The sequence below is a fragment of the Symphodus melops genome, assembly GCF_947650265.1.
Source record: "Symphodus melops genome assembly, chromosome: 3".
NCBI classification, from domain to species: Eukaryota; Metazoa; Chordata; class Actinopteri; order Labriformes; family Labridae; genus Symphodus; species Symphodus melops.
In genome coordinates, this window is record NC_136693.1 from 26,909,329 (window position 1) to 26,924,279 (window position 14,951).

Here is a 14,951-nt window from a genome sequence, read left to right on the forward strand (position 1 = left end):
TTGGGCAAGACACTTAACCCGCTTCCATCCAACCAGGGCAGCTCCCTCAATCTGAGTGCAATGTCCCTTTGGGGATCACTACAGATCTTCTTCTTAAAGGGATACTTCACCCATTTGCATGAAGCTGTGTATCATTAGAAACATGGTAGTAGTGTTGAATGGTCGTGAATCCAGCCCTCATTTTGCCCTGAGACAAGAAAAATATGTTTTTCTTTGCCTGGAAGTTTTCTTCATGTGATGAAATATACTTGAATTTGCTTGAAGAAAACTTTCAAGCAAAGAAAAACATATTTTTCTCGTCTCAGGGCAAAATGAGGGCTGGATTCACGACCATTCAACACTACTACCATGTTTCTAATGATACACAGCTCCATGTAAATGGGTGAAGTATCCCTTTAATAATCTGCTTTTGCAAATAATCACTCACTGGCTGTAACTGTGTTCAGGTTGTATCACCAGTTTATTTGAAGAAACAAACAATCAAATTGTTAATCAGGGAAGAATAATGTGAATGAAACAATGCAATAAATTAATGTGATTGACACATGACAACAACACACAGGAGTACATGTTTGGTCAGCAGTGACAGAAGCAGCTTGTCTCGCTCAGATGTGGAGGATAATAACACGGTCTGGTTTGAATGACAGCGAGCACAGCGTCTCTGCATGAAGAGACAACCATTTCTGAATTATTTCATCATTTGTTTTAAAATCATCCGCCATTGTTCTGTACTAAAACGATCCTCATTCACACTGTGTTCACGTCGCACGCATAATTTGAGCTCCAGGGTAAAACAAATACAGCGAGTCCTCTCAGGACAAAGTCTCGGACGCCTGTTACCGGTGATAATGTGCTGTGATATGGACTTGTTTGCACAAACTGACCCGAGGCTAAGTGCAGTGTGTATTGAAAAAAAAAATGTAATTCACTCACAGGTGAGGAAGAGTTAAATTATGAGCTGAAATTTTTGACTTTCTAAAGTGTGTAACAGCCAGTGGATCCAGTGTGGGAGGCGTCTAGCTGTCAGGCTGGTTTGCTGAGTGAACATTCACCATTAATATTACTTTTTTTTGTTTTGTTTTTTGGTCATTTTGAAGACCGCAAAAAATCTTAAAATCCAGCACAATAGTTGACCTTTATCGTTGTGAGGAAGCGTCTCTGTGCATGTTCTGTCTGTTTGCTAAAAAGTCACTTGATCTCTTGGATGCTGGGTGGTTGATCATGGTAACAACAGCTTAAAAACAATCTAAGTGCCAAAGTTTCATTGTTAACTACGACGTTTTAGATGCAGGAGTTTCGATGTCCGGGTTCAGGAGGCCTTTGAAGTAGCACGGTGCCAAGTTGAATTTGCTGCATCAGCTTTTCCCTGCCATTAGGATGTTGTCTTCTTCTCCATACTGAAAAACAAGTCACGAGTCACACAATGTTATTTCAGTTTAGGTTATTGACTTCTTTCATACTAACACATTTTAGCCTGAACATGATCATACAACATCTAACGACCGTTTCAAGCACAGAAGGTATAACGTCACTTTGACGAGTCTTTTTAAAAATGCTCAGAGGTAATGATTAAGGTAACTATAACTATTATAACTGACGTGAAATAAATCAAGCTGTTCAGAGCACATCAGCTCAAAGATAAAGAAAACAAACACCAAGGCTCAAATCATTACGCCTCACAGAGAAGCTTCGAGGATATTATGTAACTTTTCGCTCATGTAGCTTTTGTGGATGTTATCAGAACCAGTTGGGCATCCTTTGGGCCGGCCGCACTGAGACGGCTCAAGGATTAGTTGAAACAGCCGAACGTGTCTACCAGCGTTATATGAAGGAGGTGAGGTTGTTTGTACATGAAGCTGGTGTGTGCGTGGACTGAGAGAGATAAACGAGTGTGAAGCAGGAGAAAAGCTTCACTGCGTTGTTTGGAAGGTCACATTAAAGAGGAGCGCTTACTTGAATTTGATGAGGCGACTTGCCTGAACCAGCTGTGCTGATTCGTTGGTCAAATGGCAAGCAAACAGAAGCCAGTTGCGTGGCTGCACCTTGTAGGCGAACCTCATGAAGAGCAGTGAATAACAGCACAGAGCTGGGAGGACACACACACACACACACACACACACACACACACACAGGTCAGAGTTTAAACATGATACCACCTCTCCACAGCTAACACTACAGAACAGGTCTCATGGTCAGAGGAGGGGCTGATACACACATCACGTGCTGTAGCTGCAGGCTCATTCAGAACAGCAGTAACATTAAGAAAAAGAAATGAAGCTCACAAACGTACTCAACATGCTACCAAAAAAAAAAATCACAGCTCTTTTTCTTCTTCAGGTAAGAGCTCGTCAACTTTGCTGCAACGTAAATCTTCAGTCAGCCTTTCTGACCTTTAAGACCGTTCTGAGGTCAACGTGGAAGCTCTCTTAAAGTGCCTCAAATAAACTATCAAGAATAATAACTTTATCAAACAGCAGCACACGAGGGTGAGCGCTGCTGTGGAGAGATTGTGTCAGAACAACATCTGGAGCTCGAGCGTTTGTTATACAAGCAGCAAAGAGTCGTAAAAAATGAAAATCAACAACGGAACTCCAACACCAACTCAACCAGTTAAACCACTTCAATGAAACTAGAATGTTGCTAAGCAACTCCAGCGTTTTACTGCACGGTGTTACTCTCGAGCTGTGACCTCCGCTACTGGAAAATGAAGTGTCACATACACACCCCACTTTAGCATAAATAAACACGGCCTGGTCCGAAAAATTAAAATAGGTCCGATTTGTTAAGTCTTCACTGACGTGCACTGTACGGGAGGAAACAGCTGTTTGATCTCATGAACGACACGTGTTATCCATAGTGAGGCGTGTGGCTGACATGACTGACAGCTGGGCGCGATGTAACGGTTTCTCCAGAGGATTCAAACCCGCCTCAGCTCCAGCTCTGTCTGACTGTAAGAAACGTCCTGACAATGCTATCTCCATAAGGATGTGGAGTCTGTGTGTGTGTATCTGGGCTGATCAGTGCACACGTCAGAGTGTCTTACCAAAGGTCATCCTGCCACTGATGATCTCGGGGCTCTTCTTCATGTCTGCGATGGCGGCGATAGGAAGACCCCAGTTTGCTACCGGACCCCAGAAATGCTGCACACAGACAGAGATATGAAATGTAGACTGGGACATTCATTTGTAAAACTGCAAGTACAGAAAAAAACTCTTTAAATGAAAAATAAGATTGTATAGTATAGTGAGGTATGTGGGTAAACAAGCAGGCTGAGTCACAGACAGAAACAGATGAGACAAGGAGAAAAGAGAGGGACTTACTGTGCTGATTTGGAATTTCGTCAGGGTCACATAGAAGAGAAAAGAACAACACAGATCAAAAACACAGATACGAGCAAGAGCTTCTGCCGCCTGAAACACAGCGACTCAGACAAACTAAACGTTCGTTCTGACGGGTTTAAAATCCTCCACAGAACAACATTCAATCAAGACGACAAAAAGTCAGCCAGGTAGGACCTGAATGGAAATAAACATCTGCACTGAGAGTCAACCATCTACCTCATAAATCAAGCTGATAAAATAGTTGACTTCTTAGTTTGTGTGGTGACGTAAGAGAGCCAGAAAGATGGATATTGGATTTTATTGTGTATTAATGTGATTTTTTCTTCAGTTCCTCTGTCTTTTCTTTATTTTCTATTTTTACTTTTCCATCACCCATCTTTAGTTTATTTATTCTATTAAATTTTTACTGATGTTCATGACCATCTAAAGCATTTTCAACAAACCTTTTTTCTGCTCTTTTGTAAAGTGTGTTGAGAGAGGTTTTATTTGTCTGCTATGCATGTATAAAGTCTTTGACTGATTTATTGATTGATGGTTACAAAGGAACTAAAAGTCACTACAATCTTCCCTCCAACCCGTCCGATGCATTTGCTTGACCTTGTACTGGATTATAGACAAAAACCGTCATCATGTGTGAGGCCTATAAACAGAGGCGGCCTCTTGCATCACAGCGTCCACATGAAAACCTTTACTCCAGATCACAGGTCTGCTTCTCGTCTGCAGTCAAAGTTTATGCTCTTCATCGGAGCGGTGCAGACAGAGAAGGAAGAAAACTTTTATCCAATTTTGAAAACAGAAATGATCACAGGTTTTAGTGATAACTTTTAGTAAACAAATATCCAGTATGATGTAATCTACCCCTTGTTGTTTTGTTCATTCAGTACATTTCTGTAAGACATTCATTTGACAGTATTTCTAAAATGCACCAACCTGCAGGTGCATTATTTACAAATAAACAAACAATCTGAAAAACAAAAAGTCCAAAAGCAGAGTTTTTCTCTTCACCTGTGAACACTCATTTGACACCTGAGTCAGATGGATTAAATTATGATGTGGAGAAATCTTTTAAACATCATTCCCTCAGAGCTTCATCTGAATAATGTTTGACAGATTATAAAATAATCTACCAAATTGAATAAAGTTGAATAATGCTTGATAGATTATAAAATAATCTACCTTCTGATCAAGTTGAATAAAGAACAATCGTCCTTGAACTCTAACAAGAAAATACAAGAGACAGAAATGACGCACCAAGACTCTGTGTTGTTATAAATGTATTTAAATGTTGGTTACACAGATCAGTCTGTGGGCTGTCACACCTGAGATAACGTCTCCTTAATGTAACCTCTTCACTCTGCAGCTAGCCACTTTAGCACACAAGCTAACCTAAAGTAAAGCAGCTTCTTTACCTCGTCAAATAATCCCGGAACTCTTTGCTCTTCAGGTGGTCGATAGCTTTCCGTGCGATAACCCCTGCCATGATTTGATGCTGCTCTTGAGCCTGTCCTGGAGAAGAAGAAGAAGAAGAGGAACAGTACTCTGTCTGTGTTGAAGGGCGACTGACTGAAAGCTTTGCTCAGAGGACGACCGGACACGTTTCCGACCATAACATTGGCGATTTACGACACTGTCGTAAAATCGTCCGTCCATGCGTCCAGACGCTCCTCTTTATTTTTGCGTCACCGTTTCCTCATCTTCCTTCATTCTTTTCACAGTTTCAGCTTACAAGGGTCCCTCCTCACCTCTCATTTTACTCACCTTCCTAAACTCTTTTTTGGACACTGTACAGCACCTGCAAATGGTTTCCTCTCACAGTGTTTACAGGTTCTTTACATCACTTGCCATCACAGTGGTTTTGTTCACATCTTCTTCCAGATACTGCTGCAACATGTCCGTATTACTAAGATTAGATGCGCCAAAGGAGAGCTTCCTCATAAGGCCTTACCCTGTAACACAGTGGTGTCCAAACTTTTTTTCTTGCGGGCCAAAATGTTGCGTTAGAATCACTCACAGGCCACAGGGTTTGTTTTAAATATTGGAAGGAACTTTTTGTATTTTGACCTCTTCAAAAAATAATGTAAATACACAGTAACTAATTGCAGTGAGAAACTGTTGTGTTCTAATTTTTTGGAAAGAATAGTCAGGCTTTTATAGGTCTCCCTCGCTAACATGACACCAACCAGCTTCGTAAACTAGAAGCCTGCGTCAAGGACATCAGGACCTGGATGACCAGAAACTTCTTACTGCTCAACTCAGACAAGACTGAAGTTATAGTGATTGGACCTAAGAACCTTAGAGAGACTTTCTCTGCCGATATGACGGCCCTTAGTAGTATTAGTGTAGCCTCTAGTACCACTGTTAGGAACCTAGGAGTTCTGTTTGATCAGGATATGTCCTTTGATTCCTACATTAAACAAATTTCAAGGACATCTTATTTTCACATTCGTAATATCTCTAAGATCAAGCAGATCCTGTCACAAAATGATGCTGAAAAATTAGTTCATGCATTTGTTACCTCCAGGTTGGATTACTGTAATTCTATTTTAGCAGGGTGCTATGGTAAATCTCTAAAGACCCTCCAACTCGTCCAAAACGCTGCAGCTCGTGTTCTTACTAGAACTAGGAAAAGGGACCACATTACTCCTGTATTGGCTTCTCTCCATTGGCTCCCTATAAAATCTAGAATAGAATTTAAAATCCTCCTGCTCACCTACAAAGCTCTAAACGGTCAGGCACCATCCTATCTTAAAGAGTTAATTGTACCGTACTATCCGACAAGAACATTACGTTCCCAGAATGCAGGCCTGCTCGTGGTGCCTATAGTCTCTAAAAGTACTATGGGAGGTAGAGCCTTTAGTTATCAGGCACCGCTCCTTTGGAATCGTCTACCAGTCGGGATCCGGGAGGCAGACACACTAGGTACTTTTAAGAATAGACTTCAAACTTTTCTTTTTGATAAATCTTATAGTTAGGGCTGGCTTAGGACCAGCTCATAGTTATGCTGCTATAGGCCTAGACTACCGGGGGAACTGGCACCAGGATCTCTTATCTCTCTTTCCCTCTTTCTCTCCCAGCTTTCTTATCTTATAGTAATAAGATATGTCTATAGTGACAAGCAGTAGCTTGTCACTATCTTTGTATTCTAACCTCTCCTTTTGAGCTCTCTTAGGTTCCTTGAGCTCTCTTAGGTTCCTTGGGACTGTTGGTGAGGATGGCCTGCCCAAAGAACCCCCCCCCCCCCCCCTCCCCCCTGGATGGCCTGCCCAGACCCCCCCCCCAACCTATCCCATCCTATTCTTCTTTCTGCATCTTGTCCCATCTCCCCCATCCCATTTTCAAGCCCAGCACAGTTTAGCAGATGGCTGTTCCGTCATGAGCCCGGGTCTGCTGAAGATTTCTGCCTGTTAAAAGGAAGTTTTTTCTTGCCACGCTATGACGGATTAAGCTGGGCTCTTGTAATATAGCCATAAGTAAGGTCCTTTACCTGCTTTTTGTAAACATAACAATGAGCATGGTCTTGTTAACTGCTCTTTTGTTAATGTTAACAGACAAACAGTAAGGTCCTTTACCTGCTTTTGTAAAGTGTCTTGAGATAACGCCTGTTATGAATTGACGCTATATAAATAAAGATTGATTGATTGAGATTGATAACATGAAAAAGAAAAAAAGAACGAAATATGCCATCTGATGAGGCCTGGGGCCAAAATTATTAAATAATTCTATTAAATATTCTTCGATTTGAAGTCAAGGGCCACAAACAATCCACTCAAGGGCCACAAATGGCCCCCGGGCCGCACTTTGGACACCCCTGCTGTAACACATAGGCACCTTCTTCCCTTTCCAAAATCGTTTTGCATCTAAGAATACCTTAATGTCCAAAAAACACTATACCTCCTCAGAAATGGTACGTCACTCACCAGCCCCTAATTTTTTGAATAGGAAAAGGACAACTATAGTATAACCAACCTATCTCTAGTGACCCCAATAGATCAAACTTGTCCAGGTTTTCTCCAACAAACTTCCCAACTATGTGAGAGTCTTTGAAAATCATGCTGTGATAGATGTCTTTCCAACAACTAAAAACTTGTTTTCATTCCACTTTGTCGAGCTAAATTCAGACAAGCCACGACTGAACTGTCTTGACTTTACATTTAAAGATATCAGAAGAGAAAACTAATATGATTCCTGTGAACTAGATAATATCCAAGTATGAATGACAATGACAAATTCACAAGTTATACAAAAAAATCTTTGTGCATGTACACTCTTTACAGGCCAGAGGAGAAAGTCACCTGAAATGTCAGCACCCTATTGGTCTTTTCATAGTTAAAGATATACTTGACGTGACTTTAAAATGTTTGTGCTCTATTTCAAAAGTCTTCAATTGAGGTTTCATCAGAATGAAAGAGAAGTGCCTGATAATTCACTTTTTTACATTTTTTATTTTTGCCACACAAACAAACGTGAACAATGATGCAATTCAACTCAAACGATTTTGCATTACATTTCCCCTGAAACACTTTTGCCATTACTTATCAGACAAAAACACTTTAAAATTGACATGATCTGTGAAACCACAACTGGATGCAGATTCTGTACTGTGTTTGGAGATAACAAGGTTTTAAGTCCTGTACATTATAGACTTGACATCAGTGTCCACCATTTGGCCGCACTTCACTATAGTCCTTAACCAGCTGGGAGATCCTGACGACTCGAATGTCTGATGGTATGGGATCATAGTCTGACCACAGATACTCTGGAGACAGCACCTTGGTTGGTTTGTTGTACAGCAGGTACCTACATGACATAAGAAAGACACTCAAAGACATGAGCAAACAAAATACCAAGCTAGATTCTTTTTCAATTTCACACAGACACTTAAAAGCAGGGGCAAAATGTGGCACTCTACTTGTTGAGGTGACTCTCTTCCTGCCACACAGCTTCAATCCCGTTCCTTCTGTCCTCCTCTGACTGCATGTAACAGTATCTAGAAAAAAGAGTTCAAAGAAAATACTCTGTGACCGAAGTCAAACTACATTTTAATGACTGTTGTATTTTAGGACAAGCGATGCAGAAATTAGTTGAGGCATCCTCTCAAAAAACCATCAGATGCTTACATAACAGTATAAAACCGACTATTCGTGGCATTAGAGACAAGAAACGCATGGAAATAACTCTTTTTTCAAGAAAAATCAAATATAGAAGTGAATTAATTACAATACAAAAGTTAGAACTAGACGATAAAAACATTCAAATGAGGCAGAATGTAAAACTTGAATAACAAAGACAACAAAATGAAGAGACAAAACACAAACAAAAAGTTAAAGCTGAGCGTTGGGCGAAACAGGTCAACTTCTCTCAAGCGTAACAAGAATGATTTAAAGAACATGTAAGATCAATTTCGATGATTTGTTTTTGTTTACTTGACCAGTTTGTACATATCTTCCAGGTATCCTCCCCACACAGCAGCAGTGTAATAGTAGTCTCCCTCTTCAGCAGGTATATAGGCCGTTGAACCGGGCCGACGCTCATACGGAAAATGATCTCTGTGGGTATTCTGAGGGAGAAAAAAACAGAAAAACTCTGAAAACGTGAAATTAAATTAAAAAAAATGTAACTACATAACATCATAGAAGAGATAAAATATACATATTTCCAATAACTTAAAATTGATATAGAAAAGTGAACCTTGTAGTAGCCCCTATGAAGCACAGCAGACAGCTGACTGAGAGATTCGCCCCCGACAGGATTGTGGAAAACACTGTCAATGTCCATCATGAAAAGATAATCTGCTTCATTGCGGATCTGAAAAACACGTCGGAGAAGTTTATTTATATTCTTGTGCACCTCAGGACTATGGCACTGATGACCAAGCTGTTCATGACACCTGCTTTTTGTGTTGTGCATATCCTACTGACTGTCTCAATTAATTCTGTAAAATTTCCTGATAACAAAAATCATGAGAAAAAGTTGTGTATTTTTCTGTATCTGTTAACATTGAGGAAGCAGAGCTTATAATCTTCACTCCAAATATTTCAGCATCACATTCAGGGAGCATTTGTGCTCTCCGTCTTTTAAGGATTTAGGATTGATTGAAGATTTCGTTGAAGTCCACATAACCTTCAGTGTCTACTTCAAACCAACATTAGAAGCTATGGACAGTACTCACCTGATGATGTTTTATTGATTAGTTTAATGTGTGTTTTGGTCAGAGGAAGAGGCAGCTGCAGCAGCCTGACACATGCTGTGCATGTTCTGACTCTAAATAACATCCACAGCTCATGAGATGCATTATCCATATATATGTAGAGTCAATGGTACATGTTTCATTATTGTATACCTGTTTGTCGATGGTGCTCGTGGCCCATTTCATCCGGCCAAGTACTACTTCTTGCCAGCGCTTGGCACTGGGGATTGTGACAACTGAGATCTTCCGACCGCTGCCCAATTCAATCTGGCAGGTGGAGCACAAGATTACAATACCTGAGATACACATGGCTTCTTCTCACAACATTTAACATAACAAAGATAAGTGAAGAAATCAAGCTAACATGTTATCAAGATATTTTGCCACATTATATTGATTTATTTGTAGAAGAAGAAAAATGTTGTGACACAATAATTGGTTACAAAGACTACTGCATCACTGTTGGTTGCGAGGGAGTTAGTGCTGCCTCAAATAAAGAAATCTTCTACATTTCCTGGTTTTCTGGCCTTTCATTTTTCTGTTACACTGCTATGAACTCTCACTTCACGTTCTTCCCTTTTGGTCCCTCCTCTCCTCCTTCCTTCTTCCTTGGTTTAATACAATCACTGCAACTCAGTATGTTCTGTCTTGTTTTCTCTGACTTTCTTCCTCCTGTTGTGCCTTCTTTCCTTTTCTCTTTCCTTCTTCTTTTCGATATTCTCTTCACCCTTTTTCCCTTTCTTTTTCCTTACTCCTTCTCTTCTCGTTCTTAAGATTTCCCTCCATTTGATTTCCCTTTTTTTCCCCCTGTTTTTGTCTTTTGTTTCTTGCTTTCCTTTAAACTCTTTCTGTTCTTCCTTTATTTTGTCACATATTTTTTCACAAAATACTTAAAGGGATACTTCACCCATTTGACCAGATTACAAGTTTTCTTCATGTGATGCAATATGACGCTTTTTGCATCACATGAAGAAAACTTTCAAGCAAAGAAAAACAAATTTTTCTCGTCTCAGGGCAAAATGAGGGTTTGATTCACGACCATTCAACACTACTACCATGTTTCTAATGATACACAGCTTCATGTAAATGGGTGAAGTATACCTTTAAAAATAAGTCTTATAGCTTACTTTGGGAACTTCTTGTTCGTTGTCGGTGAAGATGTAGTAAGTAACCCTGAAGTCAACAAGAAAGTACTTTTCACCTGAGTCCAGGAAGCCCTTCAGGAAGCGAGTGTACCTGTATGGAAGGAGGATTTTCTGTAAGTAGCCTGTCATAAAGCATTTTTATTTGCTAAAATAGGCATATTGCCCTCAGGCGGAAAATAAATACATTCTGGCTACACAAATAATTACAATTTCATTACCTACTGTAGGCTACACTCGCAAGAAACATAGAACCAAAGTCAAAATTTTCTACACTCATTTTTTTGCATATTTTCCTTTTTTTTTGCACATTGCATTTTTGAAGCAGTGGACCAGCTTAAACCTGCCTCTGCTGACACCATGTGTACTTACTTGCCAACAGCAAACACAACCACAGCGACTCTCGGGTCCATTTGTTTATAGATTGCATCGATGACCACAGGATTAAAAGTCCCTTCCCAAACCAGAGGAGCGTTCCAGTTTGTCACAGAGTTCACATCAGTACGTCTGAGTGAAAAAAGAACACAGGAACTCTGTTTTTAGCATAATATCTATATAATGATTTCTATTTTTCATGACAAAAGTTTCAGCTCTAATGTATAGTGTGGCTCTGAACATTAAGCAGAGACAAAGTAAAGCTTCACTGGGAGGTTCAACATGGATCATAAAACAATTTGAACATAGGCATTCTGCACAGGAATGGGATGTTTCATCCTAAATTCATATCTTACCCTTTCTGTGTACTTGGCTGGGCATAATGCACTCTGAAAAAGAAAATCCAATACAAATTTAGAGTTTCATTTTTAAGAGAAAATGTTGTCCAATAATGTAGAAAATATATTTAAAAAGATTTATGCAGCTCTTAATATCCTTGAGTGGCCACTAGCCACCGTCCATGGCAAAAAAGAAGTCACCAAGGCTTAAAACGAAGGCATACTTTAAACTCTATACATTATTTGTAAGAGCAGTTTGTATGTTTTGGCCAAGGATATGGATAAACCAGTGAGTCAAAAGTAGTCTTACCCAGTTTGCATTTTTAGGTCTCCGATCCTCCAGCCACCTTCGTGCAGACAGTCGTTTGTGTATTGATGGTTAAAAAGACTGAAATCATAGAATGGAAAATAAAATGATTTCTCGGAGTTTATTTTAATTTCAAATTAACGTTACTATGAGAAACTTTTATTAGCTGTCAGTTTTTGCAGGACTCTGATCCTGCATAAAATCTTTGTGGTTTGTCATGCTTTGTTTCAAATCTTTTGCAGAACACATACCTGAAGGAGGAGATAGTATTTCCTGAGTAGATATATGTGGCTCTACGAAGACAGAAATAAAAATAATTAAAAAAATTGCGTAATTACAAGCTTCTAAATTCAATGTGGGTCTATAACAATATGATGATTTAACATTTCTGCACATCCCTTCAACACATTGCACAGTCCTGTACAAATATGTTTTCACTAAAATGTGCATTAGTTGTTCATCATTGACTCCAAACATAGCAGAGAGAGGATCTGATCTATGCATACTTGACCCCCATTTTAGCTCTAAAATTCACCAAGTTACCAAATACAACATAGCATAACCTCCACTGCACACTCAAACTCAATGTAATTTCATTCCTTTGCTGTTATTTCTTGTAATGAAAAGGCACAAATGAAGAGTTGTTGTTTTCTTGCCATCCTGCTCGTGTTTTTTAGGGCACAAGAGGCAGCACTCATTTGACAAACTGTCAATGTCCTGGGCAAAGAGTGTACAGTATCTCATTGTTGAGTTATGAGCACTTGCTAAGACAAATAAGATGACGTTAACAGCAGGCAGGAGAAACTTGTAAATGTTCTCAAACATTCAACTGTTTCTGGTTAAACATCAACGAGTCAGTCGGGCGTGTGATGGGGGATAAAAAGACAAATGTGTTGTGTGAAAACCCTCAACATTCATAGTTCAGTGTGAAAACCCTCAACATTCATAGTTTAGTGTGAAAACCCTCAACATTCATAGTTCAGTGTGAAAACCCTCAACATTCATAGTTCAGTGTGAAAACCTTCAACATTCATAGTTCAGTGTGAAAACCCTCAACATTCATAGTTTAGTGTGAAAACCCTCAACATTCATAGTTTAGTGTGAAAACCCTCAACATTCATAGTTCAGTGTGAAAACCCTCAACATTCATAGTTCAGTGTGAAAACCTTCAACAGTCATAGTTCAGTGACATATTAATAAAGCCTAAAAGACTTCATGCTGGATAATCCCAGATTACAAAATATTCTGTGTGAACAAAGAAAAATATATGAATGCAGTAAAGTGAGTCCTCTTTTAATAGTTTTTAATAGTTGTAAGTGAGCTCTTAATTCAAAGCATTTCCATATTGTACCTCCCTGAGGTCATGTAAATTACACATAGGATTCTCATACTCAGCTTGTTATTACACGTTATAGTAAACAAGCTCCTGCCTAAATCTATGCTTTGATCTTTCAGCTGAAACGTAGTCCATTCATGTTCTTGGATTATCACTAGGTACAGAAGGGGTTCATTGGTATAACTTGAAGCTGTTTGTTTGAGAGTCAGAAAGTAGTTTAAAGGTCATTATCTTATTAGAATCAGAAATATTCGATTTAGTCTTGAGGGAATCTCGAGTTGCTCTCCGATTGTGAAACTATAATAAAAAGAACATTATGTATCCAAAAAAAGAAAATGAAATAAAATTATTTGATCAAATAAGTAATTCTGAATCATTCACGGCTTTGACACAAATGAATTGATTCCTCAATACACTGCTGATAAAAAAAGATCTCGTCCAGCTCCTAAATATAGTTTATCTTTAGCTCCTTATAAGCTCTGCTTGTTGTAATGCAGTGTTCCATGGCTTTAAAATGTTTTTGGTGTAGCTGCTTTAGAAATAATAGCCATAGTTCAGGTTAAAGATTATTAGGTCTTACTTTGAATCACTTTGAATTGCCTCTACTAATTAACAGATCAGCTGCAAAATTCAGCCATTAACCAGTAAAATAACACATATTAATATTCTAAACTTTTATTTTTTCCCTTGTAAAGGGACAGTCTCTTTGTTAAACATCAATGTTGCCATTTGATGCATTGTATCAGACTTATCTTAGAACTAGTTTACATCTGCAGTCCCTCGGCAGGTTACAAACACTGGAAGTTCTGTCACAGAATGAGCCTCTTTGCAATGCAGGCTTTTTTTTCTCTCTCTTTTCTTTTTTTTTTTTTACTAAAGCCAACATCATATATTCTAACCAGGATATTTAATAATGTAATATTAGTTTCCTGCTGATCATAGCTGAAGAGTTTATTTCAGTAAAAATATACAAAGTAGAATTCGTGTTAACCCAGAAAAAAAGGGAGAAATACACAAAATACACTCAAACGATTCCTTAGAATGTAGATACATACATTATTTTGGTTATTTGGTTAACACAGATAGTAAATACATAAGAATGCTATTTCATCTCAAGTAGATAGACTTTTTTGTTCCTTTAGTAATAAATTTAATTGAATTCTTACCCCCCAAAAATCAGAAGAATTAATAAAATGATTAAAACATGGGTCCTGGAAATGTTTCGCAGCATATCCACTCTCTGGAAAGTTTCCAAGCTATAGTATTAAGTCAAGCTGAATCTGTAGCCGTTAGCAATATTTTACATCAGCAAAGAAAATAAGTGGCTGTGCATGAAGTCTTTACACAACGCACAGGAGGAGGTTCTAGTGACTGCATATAGACATGAGGAAGAAAGAGGTGTGTGTGTGTGTGTGTGTGTGTGGGGGGGGGGGGGGGGGGGGGGCAGTAAGGGACCAGGGTGCAAGGTCATCTCATTAAACAGAAGACTCACTTCAGGACAAAAACAATAAAAGAGTTTGTGCAATACAAAAACAACCATAAACAAACGGGTTGTCTGCACTCTGAACGTTCAGGTGAACATCAATCCAAACCAAGTGGAGAGAACCTTTTCTGCACATTTGTTTTCTATTAAATTAAAATAAATATTCCTATAATAATACACATCCCTATATCTACTTGGTGACTGTGTAACATATCTTTGTGTCAAAATTATTTGAACAAAAAAAGACTCAGCTTTTAAGGTAGGAGCTAATATTAGCATGCAGCCCTTAACTAAATGGGAGTTTTTTTTTATTGAACCATGGTATTACAGGTCATATTCTCGCGTCCCCTTCATCAATGTTCACATTGCAATCTGCCATAACGGTTTTTACAAACAGTCTCACACAAAGGTTAAATACTTTTTTGACAGGCTCGCTGGGCCA

General features: G+C 38.9%; 2 protein-coding genes across 2 annotated transcripts; both read right to left on the bottom strand.

Annotated features, from left to right (window-relative positions):
* Nucleotides 1–450: 450 nt before the first annotated feature.
* mpc1 (mitochondrial pyruvate carrier 1) lies at nt 451–4,970 on the bottom strand. The gene is made up of 5 exons (XM_079339268.1): nt 4,751–4,970; nt 3,321–3,324; nt 3,044–3,140; nt 1,954–2,086; nt 451–1,397 (listed from the first exon to the last, which is right to left on the bottom strand). Exons 1-5 carry the CDS (start codon nt 4,819–4,821, stop codon nt 1,373–1,375), a joined length of 330 nt encoding a protein of 109 aa, XP_079195394.1. The 5' UTR covers nt 4,822–4,970; the 3' UTR covers nt 451–1,372.
* A 2,793-nt stretch (nt 4,971–7,763) lies between these two features.
* On the bottom strand, nt 7,764–14,339 carry LOC306821484 (globoside alpha-1,3-N-acetylgalactosaminyltransferase 1-like). The gene is made up of 11 exons (XM_079339942.1): nt 14,193–14,339; nt 11,942–11,983; nt 11,694–11,771; nt 11,402–11,434; nt 11,043–11,177; nt 10,656–10,764; nt 9,682–9,795; nt 9,030–9,146; nt 8,765–8,898; nt 8,251–8,328; nt 7,764–8,138 (listed from the first exon to the last, which is right to left on the bottom strand). Exons 1-11 carry the CDS (start codon nt 14,255–14,257, stop codon nt 7,991–7,993), a joined length of 1,053 nt encoding a protein of 350 aa, XP_079196068.1. The 5' UTR covers nt 14,258–14,339; the 3' UTR covers nt 7,764–7,990.
* Between the last annotated feature and the right edge of the window lie 612 nt (nt 14,340–14,951).

Bases quoted from the DNA above. Each gene is read 5' to 3' on its own strand.
- LOC306821484 (XM_079339942.1), bottom strand. From the start codon at position 14,257: ATGCTGCGAAACATTTCCAGGACCCATGTTTTAATCATTTTATTAATT. The intron at 11,984-14,192 runs GTAAGAATTCAA...CTGTCTTCGTAG, and splicing joins ATTCTTCTGATTTTTGGGGG to AGCCACATATATCTACTCAG. The intron at 11,435-11,693 runs GTAAGACTACTT...TTTCTTTTTCAG, and splicing joins GACCTAAAAATGCAAACTGG to AGTGCATTATGCCCAGCCAA.
- mpc1 (XM_079339268.1), bottom strand. From the start codon at position 4,821: ATGGCAGGGGTTATCGCACGGAAAGCTATCGACCACCTGAAGAGCAAA. The intron at 2,087-3,043 runs GTAAGACACTCT...GTGTCCTCCCAG, and splicing joins CAGTGGCAGGATGACCTTTG to CTCTGTGCTGTTATTCACTG. The intron at 1,398-1,953 runs GTAAGCGCTCCT...CTTGTTTTTCAG, and splicing joins AGTCGCCTCATCAAATTCAA to TATGGAGAAGAAGACAACAT.